This window comes from Carlito syrichta, unplaced genomic scaffold (assembly GCF_000164805.1).
Source record: "Carlito syrichta isolate Samal-C Ts95f unplaced genomic scaffold, Tarsius_syrichta-2.0.1 Scaffold304285, whole genome shotgun sequence".
NCBI classification, from domain to species: domain Eukaryota; kingdom Metazoa; phylum Chordata; class Mammalia; order Primates; family Tarsiidae; genus Carlito; species Carlito syrichta.
The window spans coordinates 202,435-221,610 of NW_007248381.1; the positions used below are offsets into that span (position 1 = coordinate 202,435).

Consider the following 19,176-nt stretch of genomic DNA (forward strand, 5'->3'; position numbering starts at 1 on the left):
GCTTCACAATTTTAAGACACTCTGAGCTCAAAAATTACATTAACAGATAACTGAATAGAATTTTCTAGTGATTTAGCAATCACCTTACATATACGTGCTTACAATGCTACAGAATATTCAAAAAGATGCTACAGGATATTCAAAGTAATAACAATGCTTCCTCTTTCAAGTCTAATAAATTTTTCTGAGAAGCAAAAACTTTAATTTTTAATAAGACCACAATGAAAGCCACATGAAAACATGAGAATATTTCTACTGGCTCATATCCTCTAAAATCCATCCAACTCTAATCACTACAGAGGACAAAGACATCAAGGAACTTTAACAGGTCACCATTATCTGAAGTTATTAAACCTATTTAAAAAGAGAGAGACAGCTGTGGTGAAAACTTACCAAAAAAACAGAGATGGAAGGAACTCAGCTCTACCCCGCCCACCCCCATCTCAAACATTTCCAGAATTAAGAACGGAGAGATGAGAGATTACAAGGAAGTTGGCCAGTCATACTGCTAGTAACCAAGCCACCCTGTTCATGTAGAGGCCCAGGGTGTGAATCAACAGAAAATCTACCTCCCACTCATCAGTAAGGTCAGATAAAGTACAGTACATTGTGAGATGTACGCAATCTTTACAGCATAAAGTACATAAGACAGGTAACGGTATAACAAGATACTTGTTTTGGAAAGTACTTGTGTGGCTTTTTACATTTAGATAAAAGCACTTGAGCAATATTAAGATATTACTAGTAATTGAAGTCTAAACAAGTACTTCCTATCATTCCCTCTTTAAAAAAAAAAAAAAAAGACATGTTCTCATTCATAAGTGGGACCTGAATAATAGTTGCATTAGCACAAGGGAGAGATCGTCAGTCACTGGGCACTACTAAGAAATAAAGGGAGGGAAGAGGGTGGAGGGTACATGACAACACAAAGGGTACCTGATCCACTACTTGGGAAATGAAGGCCAGTTAGAAGCCCAAACTTCATCTGCATGCAGCCTACTTAGGTAGTTAATCCCCACTTGTACCCCACATCACCAAGATAAAATAAAAATTTTAAAGGAGAATGAACTTAGTTAGAGAATATTCTCAGCTAGGTATGGTGGCTTACACCTGCAATCCCAGCACCTAGGGAGACCAAGGCAGGAGGACTGCCTGAAGGTAAAAGTTTGAGACCAGTATGGGCAAAAAAGCAAGACTCCATCTCTACAAAAAATAAGAAATTAGCCAGGCATTTGTGGCACATTGCTGTAGTTCCAGCTGAATATTCTGATGCAAGCATAAAAATAATAATATTGAGTAAAGCATAAAAAAACTATTATTAGCTAATTATATAGTTAGTCATAAATCTATGCAATTGAAACAAAATATAGAAATAAACTGTAATCAAAACTGATAAAAATCAAAGCTCTCATCCATAATCCCCAGTTGCTTTTTTTAAGTCTGAGTCTCACTTTGTCACCTAGGCTAGAGTGCAATGGCACACTCATGACCACTGCAACCTCAACCTGCTGGGCTCAGGTGATCTTTCCACCTCAGCCTTCCAAGTTGTTGGAACTACAGGCATGTGTCACCACACCCAGCTAATTTTTTTCTCTTTTTTGAGTTGAAGTCTCACTCTGCCACCCCGGCTGGAGGGCCATGACACACTAACAGCCACTCTTGAGTCAACCTGCTGGGCTCTGGTGATCCTTCTGCCTCAGCCTTCCAAGTAGCCAGAACTACGGGTGCACAATACCATGCCCGGCTAATTTTTTATTTATTGCAGAGATGAGATCTTGCCAAGTTACGAACCCACAGGTTATGGCAATTCACATGTCTCAGCCTCCCAAAGTGCTGGGATTACAGGCTGAGCCACCGAGCCCGGCCTAGAAATAAATTGTATATCAAAGCTGATAAAAATCAAAACGCTTATCCATAATCCCCAATTTCTATTTTTATTTGTATCAAATCATCTCACTGCTCTATTACTAATGTTTTTCTTTAAAATTAGAAATATAAACTTCGAAAAATAAATTTATAATAAATGTTGCCTTTATTTTTTCTTGTGGGTTTCTACTTGAGATTGTATTTGAAAAATGGGGTTAAGGTGCCGGAGTCCAGCTCCAGCAGGTCAGGGTTTCCTGAAGGAGGGATGGCGTCGGCGCAGGAGAAAAAACTTGGACACTGACTCTGCTGCAAGCAGGACAAATGCCAATTTATTGTCTTTTCCAACTCCTTTTATACCCTACATGTTTTTTGTTTTCAAGGCAATCAGTTACAATTTAATGGACCAGACAGGCAACGTATCTTTGTTCATTCTGTTTTGATCTTAAAAGATTATCATCCTAAACATTAACTAGAAATTTTATAAACTCCTAACATCTTCTAATGATTATCATTTCTTAATGGTCATACAAAATTTACTTATTTCTATAACTATTACATTATAAATCACTACCAAGTTCTATGCACTATAATTATCACATAGATTAGCAAGTCACACCTGTGACCTTCACACACCAATTTGCACTAACTGGGGTAAAACAACATTTTCAAGGTTTCTTAGCCGCAAGTTGGCCTGACTAATTTTCCCTAATTTCACACCTGGTATTTACAATCTGTGTCAATTATCCCCTGTTAGGGAAAATGAGCTTCAATGTTAGCAAAGCAAAAGGCCTCTCAGGCTCAAATCACCTTAGTCACAATCCCTAACCAGAATTATAAGCCTCCTTAACAAAGGGAAGTAAAGGCAAGGGTGTTCTAATATTTATGTGATTGTTAATTTTTTAAGCATAATACACCACATGTAGAAATTAAGAAATTAAGTAAATGTAATTTTTGCATTGGCACTCTTCGTAAAAATACAAACTGTAGCTTCTCAAATTTCTCTAATTAGTCACCAATCAGAAGAAATAAAATCCTACAAGTAATTATCTACCCGCACATGATATTTTAAATCTCTATTGATAATTTCCTGGCAAGGTCAGTGAGATCCCTGACAAACATTAAATTGAGCACTTTCTGATTTTTTACAATTTTCCCAATTACAATGTTTAATCAAGTGATTGTGTGATCTAATACCAGGAGACCAAGGACGTGGACACCTAGGGAGGAATTCAAATGAAGGGAAGGTAATTTTTCATGAATTCCCCTCTTGTCTTTTTACAAGGGGTAGTGGAGGCGAGAATGGAATTCTGCTTTCCATCCTCAGTTCGTACAGAGCTTTTCAAATGCACCAATAGCAAAAGTAGAAGAAGCAAGGGTCTCAGCTGCCCAGATTCGCTTTACGACCCGGGATCTTCAAGCCCCCTGGACTTTGTCAGCAGGCAGGCTTCCATGGCTGGTTCCCAACATTAAGGGCAGGATCTACTGCTAACGCATTAGATGACCAAAGTTACTCTTTAGTTTTTTTGTTGTTTTGTTTTAGAGACAGGGTCTCACTATGTCACCCAGGCTGGAGAACACTGGCGCAATCATAGCTCGCTGCAACTCTGAACTCCTAGGTTCAAGTGACCCTCCTGTCTCAGTCTTCCCAGTAGCGAGGACTATAAGTGCATGCCACCACACCCCGCCAGTTTTTTCATTTTTTGTAAAGATAGGGTCTTGCTATGTTGTCCAGGCTGGTCTCAAACTCCTGGCCCCAAGTAATCCTACTGCCTCAACCTCCCAAAATGCTGAGACTACAGGTGTGTGCCACCATGCCCAGTACTCTTTAGTTTTAAAAAGTAAAAAGGAACACTAGTAATTTTGTGCAAAATAAATTAGTAACAGTGCAACAGTAAGCAGAAAACTCACCTTGCAAAGGCAGGATCTTTACCCCAAATTCTTCAAGACATCCAAGGGCTTGGATAAGATCTAGCTCCTCTTGAATGGCAGGGGGTCTGTCTGTTATCAGCTGTAAGCAGCACCTAAGAGAAATTTGACAAATTTTAAAAAAGAAGCAACATATGTTCAGCAAAGTTACCTTTCTATATTCAATAACATGAGATCCAACATATTCTTATAAAGAGCAGACACTACCTACATGTGCTAAAAATGTACAGAACATGAATTTATAAACTATGACATGAATCTCTTTCAACAGAAGAGAAATATAGCTTTACAGATCATCAGCAAAAATAACTGGTAAATCTGGAGAAAAAGGGCGAAGAAGAAGTGAAAAATAGCTGTGTCTCGTGCAGTATAGTCAATCTGTATTAATGACAACATATTTTGCAAAGAATAAACTAACAATGGAGTTTGTATATTCTGATATACCCTCCACCCCCGTAACAAGAAAAATATGGAGTCACTCTACCTGGCCAGATCCATGCAGCTATCCGTGAGGTTGGTAGAAGAATTGAAGTACTCTCTGCTGGCAGCCAAAACTAGGTCAATACTTTTTTCGTAACTGACCCTGTATTGGGGTTTCCCTTTATGGGCTACACTGGCTGGGGGGTTTATAGAACTAGCACTACAGTGCATCATCTGCCCAGCCAGGTGGATATTTTCAAGGCTACTGGAGCACAGAAGGCTTTCTGTAAATATCTGGGGAGAAGAAGAAACTGGAATTAGTGGTAAAGAGGGAAGACTCAGTAAGACTCTGAAATTCAAAGGAAATAAATTAAAAACAGATCCACTCAAGAGATTGCAGTTGTGCATTGTAAATATACTAAAGGAGAAGAATTGTATGCTACAAGATGGTTAATTTTATATTATGTGAACTTCTCTCAATTAAAAAAAATCAACCCTTTAAGAAGAAGAAAAAATAATTTCACTGAATAAATAACAATTAAGCATATTTTAATGTGTCACAATGAACACTTGGGTCAAGTATCTAAGGTTCAAATTTGTTAAAAACAGAACCTATTAGACTTGCTGTCCCACTTAAACTATTTTTAATCATTTCAATTTTTTAAAAGAATATATTTGAATACAACACATATTCATAACTGCTTAAAGCATCTGAATTCAGTCATACAAACTAAATAGCCAAGCCACAAATGTTATACTTACACCTAGTCATTAAAATTACAATATGGTATAATGATAAGTTTTTTCTAACTTGCATAATTATTTAAATATAACAAGAGACACTGATGGAAGGTATTCATGCAAATATCACTGTATTCTACTAGGCAACTAGTAGTATCAGCTAACACAAAATTAATACTATGCTGAAATTATTTATATACTTACACCAGAAAAGTATCAAACAAAGCTATCCTGTTAAGTCTACACTAGTGTTATATATAATCAGTACAAGAACTTCCCCAAGAATGCCATTTCCTATCACTCCACAGATCGATAAGGGAAGCAAAGAAACAAAAGAGATTTAAAAAGAAGATTTCACAAAGCAAGAGTTTCCTTATAATTAAGACCATCGTGTTTTCACAGGATCCCCTTACTTTTACTTCTTTTTTGTCTAAGACTCTTACACGAGTCATTTTTTGACACGTCTTTGTTGAGATGTCTGATGGGACAAAATCACTAATATCTACTATCGAATATTCTGACAGAAAGCAAACTATTGAAGAGCAATGCCCATCACATATCTGACAGATGAAAATGGCTTACTCCAAATCTAACTTACATGTAATGGTTGCTCTATATTTCTTTGGTTTACTCAAGTAAGCTATAAAGAGTCAATGTCCAATATTGAAAACTACAATTTACTCATCCTAACACATAAAAAGTTTTGCTAAAATGAACAATATAGATTTCTGTTCCACATACTATATATAAATCTTCATCTAACATTTTCAAAGTTATACCACTGAGCTTTCAAATTATTTTCCAGGAACAGCAAAAAATCGAACCGCCAAAAGTCAGTAAGACAATGTAGTATTAGTTTAAAAGGTACTAAAATGCTATTTAAAATTTTAAGTTTGTCAAATGTGTATTACTGTCTTTTAGAATCTTTTCAAAATAGTTGTAATATGCTTTCAAATGTTGTCACAACAGAAAGAGACTCATGGACAGAGATCATTAAAATATCAAAACCTAACAAAAAAGTGTTAAAACATTTAAAAAATGTAATGTGACAAGCTGTTATGATAGATTATTCGACACAAGAACTAGTTCAAAAGTAATATGCTTATTGACGATTTTTAAAATCAGAATCAGAATCATAGTCAGAAACAGGAAAGTATCAAAATAATGACACTCCAATGTAAAACATGACTTCAGATATACTAATGACAGTTAGGTTTTAGACCCCACGTGCATATAGATTATTTTCTCATGAAACTGATTTCAAGTTTTGTCTTAGATGCAAAAGGGGAAGTTACTGGCAGTTGAATGTGGTATGAGACTGTAACCATCGATATGAACATTACAGTCATTCAGGTACTTTAAAACCTAAATATAAAATATAAAATCATTCATTTCTCAACAGTTTACATTTGTGCTCTTTTGTTAAAAATCACCTTGAATTTTAAAATTAAATGGTTTCACAAAATAAAGACCTATTTCTACTACTCTCATTTCATCAATGAGTCATGCTTTATTATATCAGAGCAAAGCTACACTAGAAGTACTCTACATGATTTTGTGTCTGGCTAATTTAACTAGAAAATTCAAATGAGAGACCTCTTTAGACTGCATCTCATTAAAAATGGGTTAGTTGGATCATTTTTCCATACAAATCATGAATAATTTATTAGTAATATATATACTTTCCAAAATAACGAGTATATCCCCCTGGATTAGACTCCCAGTCAACTGACAACCATTTCTTAAGTATCCTGTATACTCCGAACATTATAATATGCACTAGGAGATATGAAGGTAAACAAGATATCAACAAATGCCTACAAGTTAAAGAAAAACTATAGTAGAGGCAAGTTATATGAGAGAATAAAGGAAGGCACCCTAGGGGCATAATCAGTGAACTGAGTTCTGGAGTTACAAAAATTTATCAGGAATTTTCCAAGTAAAGCAAAGAGGAGTATCTTACAGGTCAATGGAACAATGTAAGCAAAGTCACAGAAACAGGAAACAACAAGGTGGGTACAGGGACAATGACACACTTGATGGAGCTACTACAGCACAGGACAGTGGAGCATGACAAAGGTGGGAGGGGACAGGAAGGCTAGAATCTGCTGTGGTTTCCTATGTCCTATGCTGTGCTAAGGTGCACAGGTCCTTCCTAATTATTGATATGTAACAGCAACAAACTCTGAGAAGGGCCTTTGTATGTCATGAAAGGTTTGTTTTAGAAGAATACTCTGAACTGGTGTAAACCAGAAAGAGAAATGGAAGCAGAGAAACAAGTAGGAGAATTGCTACAGTGTAGCAGAGATGACTATAGGACTTCAGAAGACACTTCTCAGGTACATTAGATAAGTTCTGGAGACCACCAAAACTATAAAGTTGAGAAGTCAAGTGTGATCCAGAGTTTTCTCTTTTTTTTTTAGTTGGAGTCTCACTCCGTACCTAGGCTGGAGTTGCAGTGGCACACTCACAGCCACCCCAGCGTCGACCTGCTAGGTGGTTCCAGTGATCCTTCTGCCTCAGTCTTTCAAGCAGCTGGAACTACAGGCATGCGCTACCACGCCCGGCTAATTTTTATTTTTTAATTGTAGAGATGAGGTCTCGCAAAGTTGCCTGTGTTGGTCTCAAACACGCAGGCCCAGACAATCCACTCACTCAGTATTCCAAAGTGCTTGGATTACAAGCTCAAGCCACTGAGCCCAGCCGATCCAGAGTTTTTCAGCTGACAATTAACCACTAAATAGTGTTGCACTGAACAAAAACAGGGAAGACATGGGAGAGTATGTATGAAAGTGCTCAAATCATAAAAGAACTAGTCAATTATCAGTTATCATTCTATAGTATTACTTACAATGAAGCTTATGGTTATCACCCTTGTGTCCAATAAACTGTAGCAAGCAAAAATTTTAAACGGAAAGGCAATAGTTTACATATATAGAGTTACCTCATAGCAAGCATCAGAATCTAAACATGTGTAGATATCCTGCTGCATAGTTAACATGTCTTGCAGTAACATCCTCCAATGAGACTCACTGACAGGAGGCTGCCTGGTAGGGGGAGAGGGGGTAGAAGGACAGAAGAAGGAGGAGAAAAATAAAACAATTCATGAAACCTCTCTCTTTAAAAGTAAAAAACAAAAAACAAAACAAAAACCTAGCACCACCATTGTATACCACATAAGCAACCAAATGATCAATAGGAATATATTTCATATATCTCATTTAAATTTATATGAAAAGATAGAGAGAAAAGTTGGCTAGCTATACATCAATGCTAGAGATGCTGACAAAACAGCCTGTCATAGCAAGCTGAGACACTAAATTACAACAGTACTCAATGATCATGGTAACAGGAAACGAGCTGTGAGTGTCTAAAGTAAAATAAGGCAGTAAGATAAAGTAGTTATAATATGGCAGGAAAAGCACTTGGCTACAGAGATTAGCTTCAAATTCCATCTTCATCACTCTGTAGTCCCAGTAAGGGGTCTTCGTGACTTCCACTGAATGGTCGGACTGATAGGGCAATGTCAGGCCACACTTGGCATCAGTCTGGAGGACCAGAACCACTCACCGGCAGCATCACTTATTCTTTCAGTGAGAGTTCTAACAGTAGTCTACATAGCAACTTATGGAGCATTCCAGTACAAGGAGACAGAGCCTCAGGAAGGAGTTGTAGACACTGCCCTGTCTGGCTTAAGAAGTTGTATGTACTAAAATAGTCAGTACCTCTTGCAAAGATGCTATAGGCAAAGTTTTTCAAGGTCCTTTCAAGGGACATGTCAGGGACCACACTTAGGAAAGCCCAAAGCATAAAGCCTTTATCAAGTATTTCTAGTTCATTTACAGTTTCTCCAGGCTAAAGGCAATTTATCAATCAGGGATCAGTTTTACACAAGCAGTGAGGCCTATGCAATATAGATGATTAAAAACCGGTTTATATTGATTTCCAGAGCTACAGAACTAGAAAATTAATGGCCAGATTCTCCTGCAGCAGGGGAAAGGGTTTTGTTATCCATTTTACCCACAGTCATAGATTAGTTGTATGATTGTGAGCAAGTCATTTAATATTCCTGAATGTATTTTCCTTGCTGAAAGTCCACCTCAGAGAGTGATAAGGAATAGATCTATTTTGACAAAAAACACAGGCATCGAAGCAAGACGCTCCTAAATATAAACTCAATTACCTGCATAGATCTGAAATTTTTTTTAGTCTCTCTGAACTTTAGGTTCCCTTTTTGCATATAATGAAGATTAACTTAAACCAAAAAAATGAAAAGACCCCCCCCACACACACTTTCTGGAATATAGTAAGTTTTCAACAAACGTGAATGAATACATCTGAGGTTGCAAACATATTTTCTTTTCTTTTTTTTTAAGTCACATACATGATTACTAATATTGGCTATTAGCAGGGTAAATATAATTCTTTCTGCCCTCTCAAAGTTCATCTTATTTTTAAATATATGTGAGTTTGGAATCATCATTTATGTTTATCTTCTAGTCTTAAAATTCTACATAATCATGAATATCACTGTCCAAAAAGGGCTTATTTTTTGTTTTGTTTGTCAAATGCCATCTAGATAATGTTTCTTTTCCATGCATCTTTTTCTTTTTCAATCTTTTATAATGCCTTTAAAATCATCACTATTTCCAAAAGTTATGCATGAAAAACAGGACAGGGAGATTTAATGTGTATAATAGTTATTGCTATAAAAAATATGCATTTTGGAACAAAAGTGAAAAATATAGTCTTTAAGTGTTCTTTCCTAAAATTCTTAACAAGCATATACTTAATTTGCCTATGACATTTTATGTGTATTACACAAAATGAACAATTACTTTTGTTCCATATGCAGTAAGAAATAAAAGAACACTTTTTTCCAACACAAATGTACAAATTGATATATCTGCAAGTATTCCAGTATAATCCATAAAATATTTCCATTGGTTTGACTTTGGTATGTGAACTGGTTCAGTGGGCTGCAAAGAGCTAGAGGGCTCTTTCAGATATGGCTTGCAGGAAGAGAAGTAGCAGAATGTTTGATGAAGTGAATGTCCATCTTGTACCAGCTTGATAAAGTCAGACCTACACACTGTCTAGCTGAATTCAAGTTCTCACAGCCCAGCTGTTCTTCTGAAAGCCACAACACCGGAGCAAGTGGTATTAATGTTTTCTCACACATGGCTAGTCGTAAGTAGAGGTTCTAATTAAAATTATAATACATTATTTACAATGGCCTTTTTCAGAATACACTCAGTAAATAAGAATCAAGAGTGGAACTTTAAGAAACTAAGCAAGACGTTTGCAAATTAACAGACAGATCCCACAGCACAACCATAATATTAGTGGTGAATTTCCCAGAGAGAAATAATATTGTACTCAAGATGGTAAATTTTGCATATGAAAGATTTGCTGAGATCTGTCACCATTCAGAATATGCATACAAGTATCCCCTACATACTGAAGGCCAAGTCATGGAAGCATACATAAAATAATTAGGATTCATTTCAAGTTCACTGTTTTGAAAACAGGGGCCATAATCTCTTAAATAGTCACTGTAAATAGATTACCAAGAGTAGAAATTAGCTTCAGGGACTCTGGAAGTATTTAAGAAACTCAGTGGGAGGATGGTTGGTAATCTGGCTGTAACAGCAAGGCTTTTCTTTTGAAGAGTAGATTCTGGAGTAGAGTCAGCATGATCTTGGAAACACCGGACACCCATTTGTAGTTGTAAAGAAATCTTAAGACTTGAATAGTCAAAACTTCTACATCATTCATTTAATAACTATAGAGGGAGATCCACTGATATATAAGTTCCCATTTGATATCTTTGGTAGCTATACCACTTTCACCTGAAAACTTATGATCTAAAAAGGATCTTATGACATATATGTCAAAGACTATAGTATTGTTGCAAAAGACAGATAGTAAGGAGAGAGAGAGAGAGAGAGAGAGAGAGAGAGAGAGAGATAAAATGTTAGAAAATTTTCAGGGAGAATAATTCAATTCTCTTGGAGGGGCCAAATAAGGTTTCTTAGAAGATATAGTAGAGCTAGCTCTTAAAAGACAGGAAGGAATATAAAATAGTATCTGTTACTATTGGACCTTTAGTTTTATTTTTTTGATATTTGGGTTAAACTGTAACTCTAAAGCCTAAAAATGAGGTAGGGAAAATGTTTAAAATGTTCTTGAAAAGTTGTCTTCATTTAATCCCACTATCAGCGAACCTTCCGGGTTCGTACTGGGGAGGAGTTTTTCCCCAGCCTTCTTCACGTTTTTACACAATCACCCTGAGTAACAGATCCGGAGCCTGCCCTCTCCTTACATACACAGGAACCACTCTCAAATCCCCAACTCCAGCTCAGACTTCTCTGCTGATCTTTACGCATACCTTCACATTCAGATCTCTATCCACTGTCCCACAAGTGCTTCAAAGTCAGCTCATCTCTATTTGGTTCTTAGTTATATTACTGCCCCAAAACTAATGTAATAGTTCAAAAAATTGTTAGTTAATTTATTGACCATTTGAATATCATCTACTTTGAAACATCTTTCAAGTCTGTTGCCAATTTTCCTCCAGGGTAATTTGTAAGTTTATAAGTATCACAGCCTTTATAAGTATTATTTATATTAATGTAATTGAGTGTATCTCCCAGAAGACTAGGAAGGTGTTATGTCTCTTTCTTCTTCATAAGCCAGATATCAAGCATAACACTGACACAAATTATATATGTCAAAATCTTTAATAAAATATTCATAAAGTAATATAATGTAAATAAAATTTCATAAATAAATGCATATTTATGAAATGTGAATATTAACTATTCAGTTGTACTTTAAATGGTAACAACATAGAAAAAGACAAAATCAATTTAAAGTTTTTCTACCTTTTAAAAATTTATCATTACTATCTTTTCACTTACTTATTCACTAATTCATTTGAAAAAAATGAGCATCTAAAAATTATTAGACACTATTTTAAGCAATAAGTATAAAAAATAATTCATTCACCAAATCTGTATTGAACAAAACAATAAATGTTTTCTGAGCACCATCTATGATCTATGTGCCAGTCATAATATTTGGATGAAACAAGGATTTGACACTTGTGCAGCTCTCAGTTTTATACACACACACGCGTGCGCGCACATACACACGTATTGCCGGAAGTTTGAGAATGCAGGAAAAAAACAGATCAATTTGGGAAGAACTGATGTTTTTAAACTATTGAGTTTTTCAATTTCAGATAGATATATCCCTCCATTTCTTTAGAACTTTAATTGATCTCAATAATGTTTATAATTTTCACATCTCATTTCAGATTTATTCCTAGGTATTTTATATCTTGGTACTATTACAAAGTTCTCAACTTCATAGTCCTCTGAGACATCCATATTAAGAAAACAGTGAAATGCTACTGTTTGATTGCCATTTGAACAGTTTAAGTGAAAAAATGCCATTTGAACAGTTAAAGTGAAAAAAAAGTCAATATCAAGTATTGGTAAGGTATTTGAATGACAGTAACTCTTGCACATTGCAGGTGAGGATATACAGTAATATGGCAATTTTGAAAAACTGTTTGGCAGAATCTCCTAAAGTTACACTCTGTTATATCCTGTGACAGCAATTCCACTCCTGGGTAGGTATCCAACAAAAATCCAGAAATATCAAAGGGCACATAAGTACATAATTATTCATATCATTAGTATTAATAACAGGCAAAACTGAGAAACAATTCAAATGTCCATCCACATAGAATGCATAAAAATGGAATACTTTACAACAATGAGAATAAACAAAACTATTACATCAACAATATGAATAAATCTCACAAATATAATGTTGAGGGACAGAAGTTACATACAAATGTGTATACTATATAATTCCATTTAAATTAACAAAAAGAGGCAAAGTTAATCTACAGTGTTTTAAAGAGAAGTAAAAACTAGGAGGAACATGAGATATGGCTTATTTCCTAATTATAGCTCAAACAATTCTTATACCCTCAGTTCTCACTGTTGTCAGTTTTTCACACATGGATAGCATCTGACTTTAGCAATCAGGACTTCTGTCTGAGGGCTTCCCCTGACAAAATTCATGCTTAGTTATGCTGGAAGCATAAGGGAGTTAACATTCATCAGACCTCCCCTTAAACAATGACAGCTATGAGATGGTGGACTCCCAGATGACTCCAGCAATACTGAGCCCTAGTCTACAGTGGTAAACCTGCTTATGTAATACAACCAGCATTGGTTTCCTTTTCTTCCCTGTCTCAGTTCCCCATTCTCCTATTAATGTTTGGGTAGAATCATCTTCCAAACAAACAATTTACACTACGGTCATAGCCTCAGGGGAAACACACACTAAGAGAATAGTAATGTACTATGTCTTCATTTAAATGCTGGCTACATTGGTATGGTATAGTCATTTTATTAAAATATATTGAGCAGTAGACTTTTTTTTTAATGAATTGATAAAATACTGTAGAATTAGGACCAGAATTCACATCATCTGATTCCCAAGTGAAGACAATTTCCTAATGTGACTTCCTTATAGGAATTCAGAAGACATGACAGGCACAGTTCAAGGGGTATTTCCATATCCAGAAAATATAAAGCAACAGGGAATTGATTAAACCTCCAGACTAAAACAAGTAAAAATATGGAAAAATCCTAGACATCAGGCAATGAAGAACAGTGATCCCTGAGAGACAGGAACAAATGAGATGAGTCTTAAGCCTGACCAGTTTGCTGCCTTGAGAAAGTTTCCAGGCTACAGCACAAGGGAGTAATCTAAGCAGGGACTTGTGGGCCTCCTGAATTAAGGAGACAGAACTGAGATTCCAGAGAAACCAAATCAGAGTGAGCATATGAAGGACAAAGTACCAGAGAGGAGAGCACAGAACTGAGAGGAATGTTCACCATTTGCAGAGGGTCTCCACAATATTCCTCTGAGTAGAGGTCAAGGCATGCCTAAGATTAAACTGAGGCTAGGAAAAAAGCAGGGGAAATGAAAAAAGTCAAGCTCAAACAAGCTGGAAAATCTAGACACACAGGCATTGGGTACGGTCTTGCAGGGAATAATTAATCCTAGAAGAAGCACTTCTGTCTCAGCTACAAGTAGCAAGATTTAACACTTTACAAGTAAATTAACCATACCCCTCCAAAAAAGTGCAAGGATGTACTTTTTTTAATGTCAAGTGAAATAAGTCAGACACAGAAAAAAAAATATTGTATATTCTTCCTTATATCTGGAATTTTTTTAAAAGATCCAATATGCAGAAATAGAGACCAAGGTGGTGGTGGGGGGGTTAGAAGATGTAGATGAGAGGACAAAAAGAAACAGATATGTGAGGTGAACAAGTCTAGAGGTCTAATGTCCAACATGAGGACCACAGGTCTTAAAATTGTACTGTATATGGAATTCATGCTAACAGAGTAGATTTTAGTTGTTCTTCCCACAAAAACAAACAAAAAACCAAAAAACGATGTGAGATGATGAATATGCTAACTTGTTTCACTATGGGTAACTTTTTACTATACGTGAGCCATATAACACCATATTGTACACCTTAAACACACAAAATAAAATGTATTTTTAAAAAGCTGTAAATAGGCCGGGCTCGGTGGCTCAGTCTGTAATCCCAGCACTTTGGGAGGCCGAGGTGAGTAGACTGCCTGAGCCAACAGGTTCGAGACCTGCCTGGGCAACTTGGCAAGAACTCATCTCTACAATAAATCAAAAATTAGCCACGCATGTTAGCACGCGCCTGTAGTTCCAGCTACTTGGAAGGCTGAGGCGGAAGGATCGCCGGAGCCCAGCAGGTCGAGGCTGCGGTGACTGGGAGCGTGCCACTGTACTCCAGTCTTGGCGACAGAGTCAGATTCCAACTCAAAAAAAAAAGCTATAAATATAAAAAACCCAGCATACAAGAAGAAAAAACTCATACTCTCTAGTACAAGAAATGGTAAATAATAATAATATATAATATTAATAAATTATTTTGCACTTAAAGAAACAGAAAAATATAACAGATAATGAAGTGAAAAAAATCATTCAAAACCTACCCAGATATTAGATGGGTGACAAAGATTTAGAGAGATGTTTAAAAAAAAAAGCAGAGAAAATATTAGAAAAAGCAAACACTAACATCAGAAAAACAGAAAAGAATGTTTAAAAATGTATTGTATATGCATAACATGTTCAAATTTAATGAGGCATAAAAGTTATAATAAATACCAAAATTGAACTCTTGGACATGAAAAAAAATTCTTAGATTAAAAATGTACTGAATATACAAACTGCTTATACATTAGAGGGAAAAAAGTTAGTAAACTTTAAAGAACAGCAATATAAACTATCAAAAATTAAACACAAAGATGTAAGAAAATTAAAACAAACAACTAAACAAAAAGCACAACATTAGGGAGCTGGGAGAAAACTTCAAAGTTCCCCAAAAATGTATAATTGGAATCCTGACAGGAGAGGGACAGAGAATAAGAAGGAGCAATAAGAAAAAATTTTCCAAATTTGATGGAAACTATAAACCCAAAGATTCAAGATGCTTTCTGAAGAAAACTATACCACAAAACATCAATTTTAAACTGATGTCATAAAAAGAAAGTCATAAAAGCAATAAAAAACATGATAAATACATCGAAAACAGAATAAGGTTGACAGATTTCTCTGTGGAAAAAAATGCATGCAAGGAGACAGAAGCAATTTATGCACTATAGTGTACTAAAAAAATTGTCAAATTTGAATTCCATACTAAGCAAATATATTCTTCAAAGGAAAATGTGAAATAAAGACTTTTTTAAACAAAGACAAACAAATTAATCACTGGCGTGCTAGCACTATAAAAACATTAAGCAAAGTCTTTCAGACAAAAAAAAAATGTTGCCAGATGGAAATATAGCTCTACACACAAAAATGAAAAGTACCAGAAATGATAACTATATGGTTAAACAAACAACACATTTTTATATTGTTTATGCCACATTAAAAGACAATTGGTTGAAAGTAATAACAACAATGTAGAGTGGGGTTTTTAACACACATAAAAATAAAATATATGACAACTATACCAAATAATCTGGCAGAGGAAAAATGGGAATATACTGCTGAGAACATCTCATATTGCAGAGGAAGAAATACAATATCACAGGAAGGTAGACTACAATAAGTTAAAGATGTATACTACAAGCCCTAAACAATCATGGGAATGACAAAACACATAGTTGTAACTGGTAAGCAACAAAGGAGATAATATAGAATAAAAAGAAATAATAAAAGAATGCAAAAGAAGGCAAAAGGATAAACTACAAAGAACAAACATAAAACAAATACAAAGAACAAACATAAAACAAATCGATATGACAGACACAAAACTAATCATATCAAAATCAAATTAAACATAAATGATCTAACTACCAAAATTAAAGGCAAAGAATGTCAGATTACCTGAAAAAGAAAGGCTGATTTCTGGCCAAACACCTATGTGTGATCTTTCTGGTTCAACCACAGGTATTATAATTACAAAGACTTCACCTGGTAGGTCTCATGTGAAAACATTTCCCTTCATACCAGACTTGATGCACAGTCAGTGACTGCAGCATCTGAAGGCACTAGGAAGCAAAAAGACACAGGCACCTCTGGCTGGCCATGTTCTTACACATTCTATATGCCTAGTCCAGGCATCTCCGTTAGGAAAACTTTTTATTGAGAGCCTTGGTCAAGGCTTTCTCCAGAAGCTTCTGACAAGCTTCTGGCAGACAGAGAAAGGAAGGAAATCTTGAAGACATTGTTTTCCACATCGACCAGTACTTTTCTATTCTTAGCCAATCCCTTAGTCTTTTCCCCCATAAAATGGCAGTCTTTTGTTAAGTGTTCCATCAAAAGTGAAAAAATTCTCCCATCTGCACTGATACATCTAACCCTTGACTGATGGGAAATTCTGGTGGGAAAAAATAGAAGACTGGGAAAAACAGAATGGCCTCTTGCTTATATTACAGTAATAAATGAATAAAGACTGAATTGCTACTTTTATTGTGGTTTGTTATTTTAATGGACAACCCCAACACCTGGCAGCTCGGTTTTTTTTTTTGAGTTGGAGTTTCACTCTGTCACCCAGGCTGGAGTGCAGTAACACACTCACGGTCACCCCAGCCTCAAGCTGCTGGGCTCTGGTGATCCTTCTGCCTCAGCCTTCCAAGTAGCCGAAACTACAGGTGCACACTACCAATCCTGGCTAATTTTTTGATTTATTGTAGAGACGAGGTCTCACCATGTTCCCCAGGCTGGTCACAAACCTGCAGGCCTAGGCATTCCTCTCGCCTCAGCCTCCCAGAGTGCTGAGATTACAGGCTTGAACCACCACACCCGGCCTCGGCTCTCTTTAACAGCTCTTCACATAAAGACCAAACTAACATACTATCAAGAAAACACACTTCAACCACAAAAGATACAAATCAATTAAAGATAAAAGGTATACCATGCTAAAGGGGAAAAGATCTATACTATACTACATGGCAAGTTATATACTATGCTAATGATAACAAAAATAAAGTGATAGAAAAAATAAACAAAAGGCATCCAGATTAGAAAGGAAGAAGTAAAGCTGTCTCTATTCAAGATAACACGATCTGGTATACAGAAAATCCCATGAAGTTTGCAAAGAAAAACTATTAGAACTAATAAATGAATCGGCAAGGTTAATGAACACAAGATCAATAAATAAAAAAATCAATTGTATTTCTACATGCTAGGAATAAACAATCTGAAAAGAAAATCAAGAAAGCAGTTCCACATAACATAACACTAAATAAAAAAAATACTTGGAATAATTTAATAAAATAAGTGCAAGACTAGCACACTAAAAACTCTAAGATCACTGAAAGAAATTAAACACCTAGGTAAATGAAAAGACATCTTGCATTCATAGATTGGAAAACAATATTTTTTAAATTTTTTCTTTTTTTTTTTCTTTTTTTTCTTTTTGGAGGCAAGGTCTTGCTCTATGGCTCAGGTTGAGTGTAGTACCATGATCATAGCTCACTATAATCTCAAACTTCTGGGCTCGAGCAATTCTTCCACCTCAGCCTTCCAAGCAGCTAGGACAAGTGGCATGAGCCACCAAGTACTGTTAACTTTTTGTAGGGACAAGGTCTTGCTATGTTGCCAAGGCTGGTCTCAAACTCCTGGCCTCAAATGATCCTCCCAACTTGGCCTTTCAAAGTGTTGAGATTGCAGGTATGAGCCACGGCACCAGGCCAGAAGACTTAATATTGATGCAGGATAGTAATACTCTCCAATTAATCTATAGATTTGATGTAATCCCTATCAAAATTCCAATGACAGAAATTGACAAGTTAATTCTAAAATTCATAAGGAATTGCAAAGGCCCTATAATAACCAAAACAACTTTGGAAAAGAAAAACAAAGTTGGGAGACTAATATTACCTAATTTCAAGACTTAATAAAAATCTACAATGATCAACACAATATGGTACTGGAGGAAAGACAAGTTGATCAAAGAAAAAGAATGAAAATCGAAAAATAGGCCCCACATACATAGATAACTGATTTTCAGCAAAGTTGCAATGGCAATTCAGTAAAGAAAGGACAGTCTTTTCAACAAATGGTGCTGGAATAGTTAGATGTGAAAACAGTTTTTTGATCTATACTTTGAGCAATAAACAACAATGACCTCTCAAAATGGGTTATGGATTTAAATGCTAAGTTGTACACTGGAAAATTTTGCTAGAAATGGTAGGAGAAAAACTCTGTGGCCAGGATTTCTTAGCTATGCTACCAAAAGCACAATAAGAACAAATTGATTTTTTAAAATGTTTTAAATATGTTCTTTAAGAGACACAAGTAAAAGAATGAAAAGACAGGGCACAAATGGGAGAAAATCTTTGCAAAGCATATATTCAATATAGGACCAGAATCCTGAATATATAAGGAAACTCTCAAAATTCAATAAAAGGAAAAATAACTCAATTTTTAAAATAGGCAAAGAGACATATGGATGGCAAATGAACATATGAAAGGATGTTCAGCATTATCACTCATTAGAGAAATGCAATTAAAACCAAAATTGGATACCAGTATGTACCTATTCAAATAACTAAACTTTAAACATTGATCACAGCAAATGTTGATGAGGCTGTAGAGCAACTGTAACTCTCCCACAAGACTGATTAGAAAGTAAAATGATAT

The 19,176-nt window shown here is 35.7% G+C and overlaps 1 protein-coding gene across 1 annotated transcript in view; it reads right to left on the minus strand.

The window, feature by feature from the left end:
* Positions 1-19,176, minus strand: part of NBAS (neuroblastoma amplified sequence) — a 230,770-nt gene that overhangs the window by 200,845 nt on the left and 10,749 nt on the right. The window contains exons 4-6 of the mRNA XM_008059599.2: positions 7,898-8,000; positions 4,277-4,506; positions 3,775-3,887 (exon numbers count right to left, since the gene is read on the minus strand). Coding sequence (XP_008057790.1) covers positions 3,775-3,887; positions 4,277-4,506; positions 7,898-8,000 — 446 coding nt within the window. The remainder of the gene's footprint in view (positions 1-3,774; positions 3,888-4,276; positions 4,507-7,897; positions 8,001-19,176) is intronic.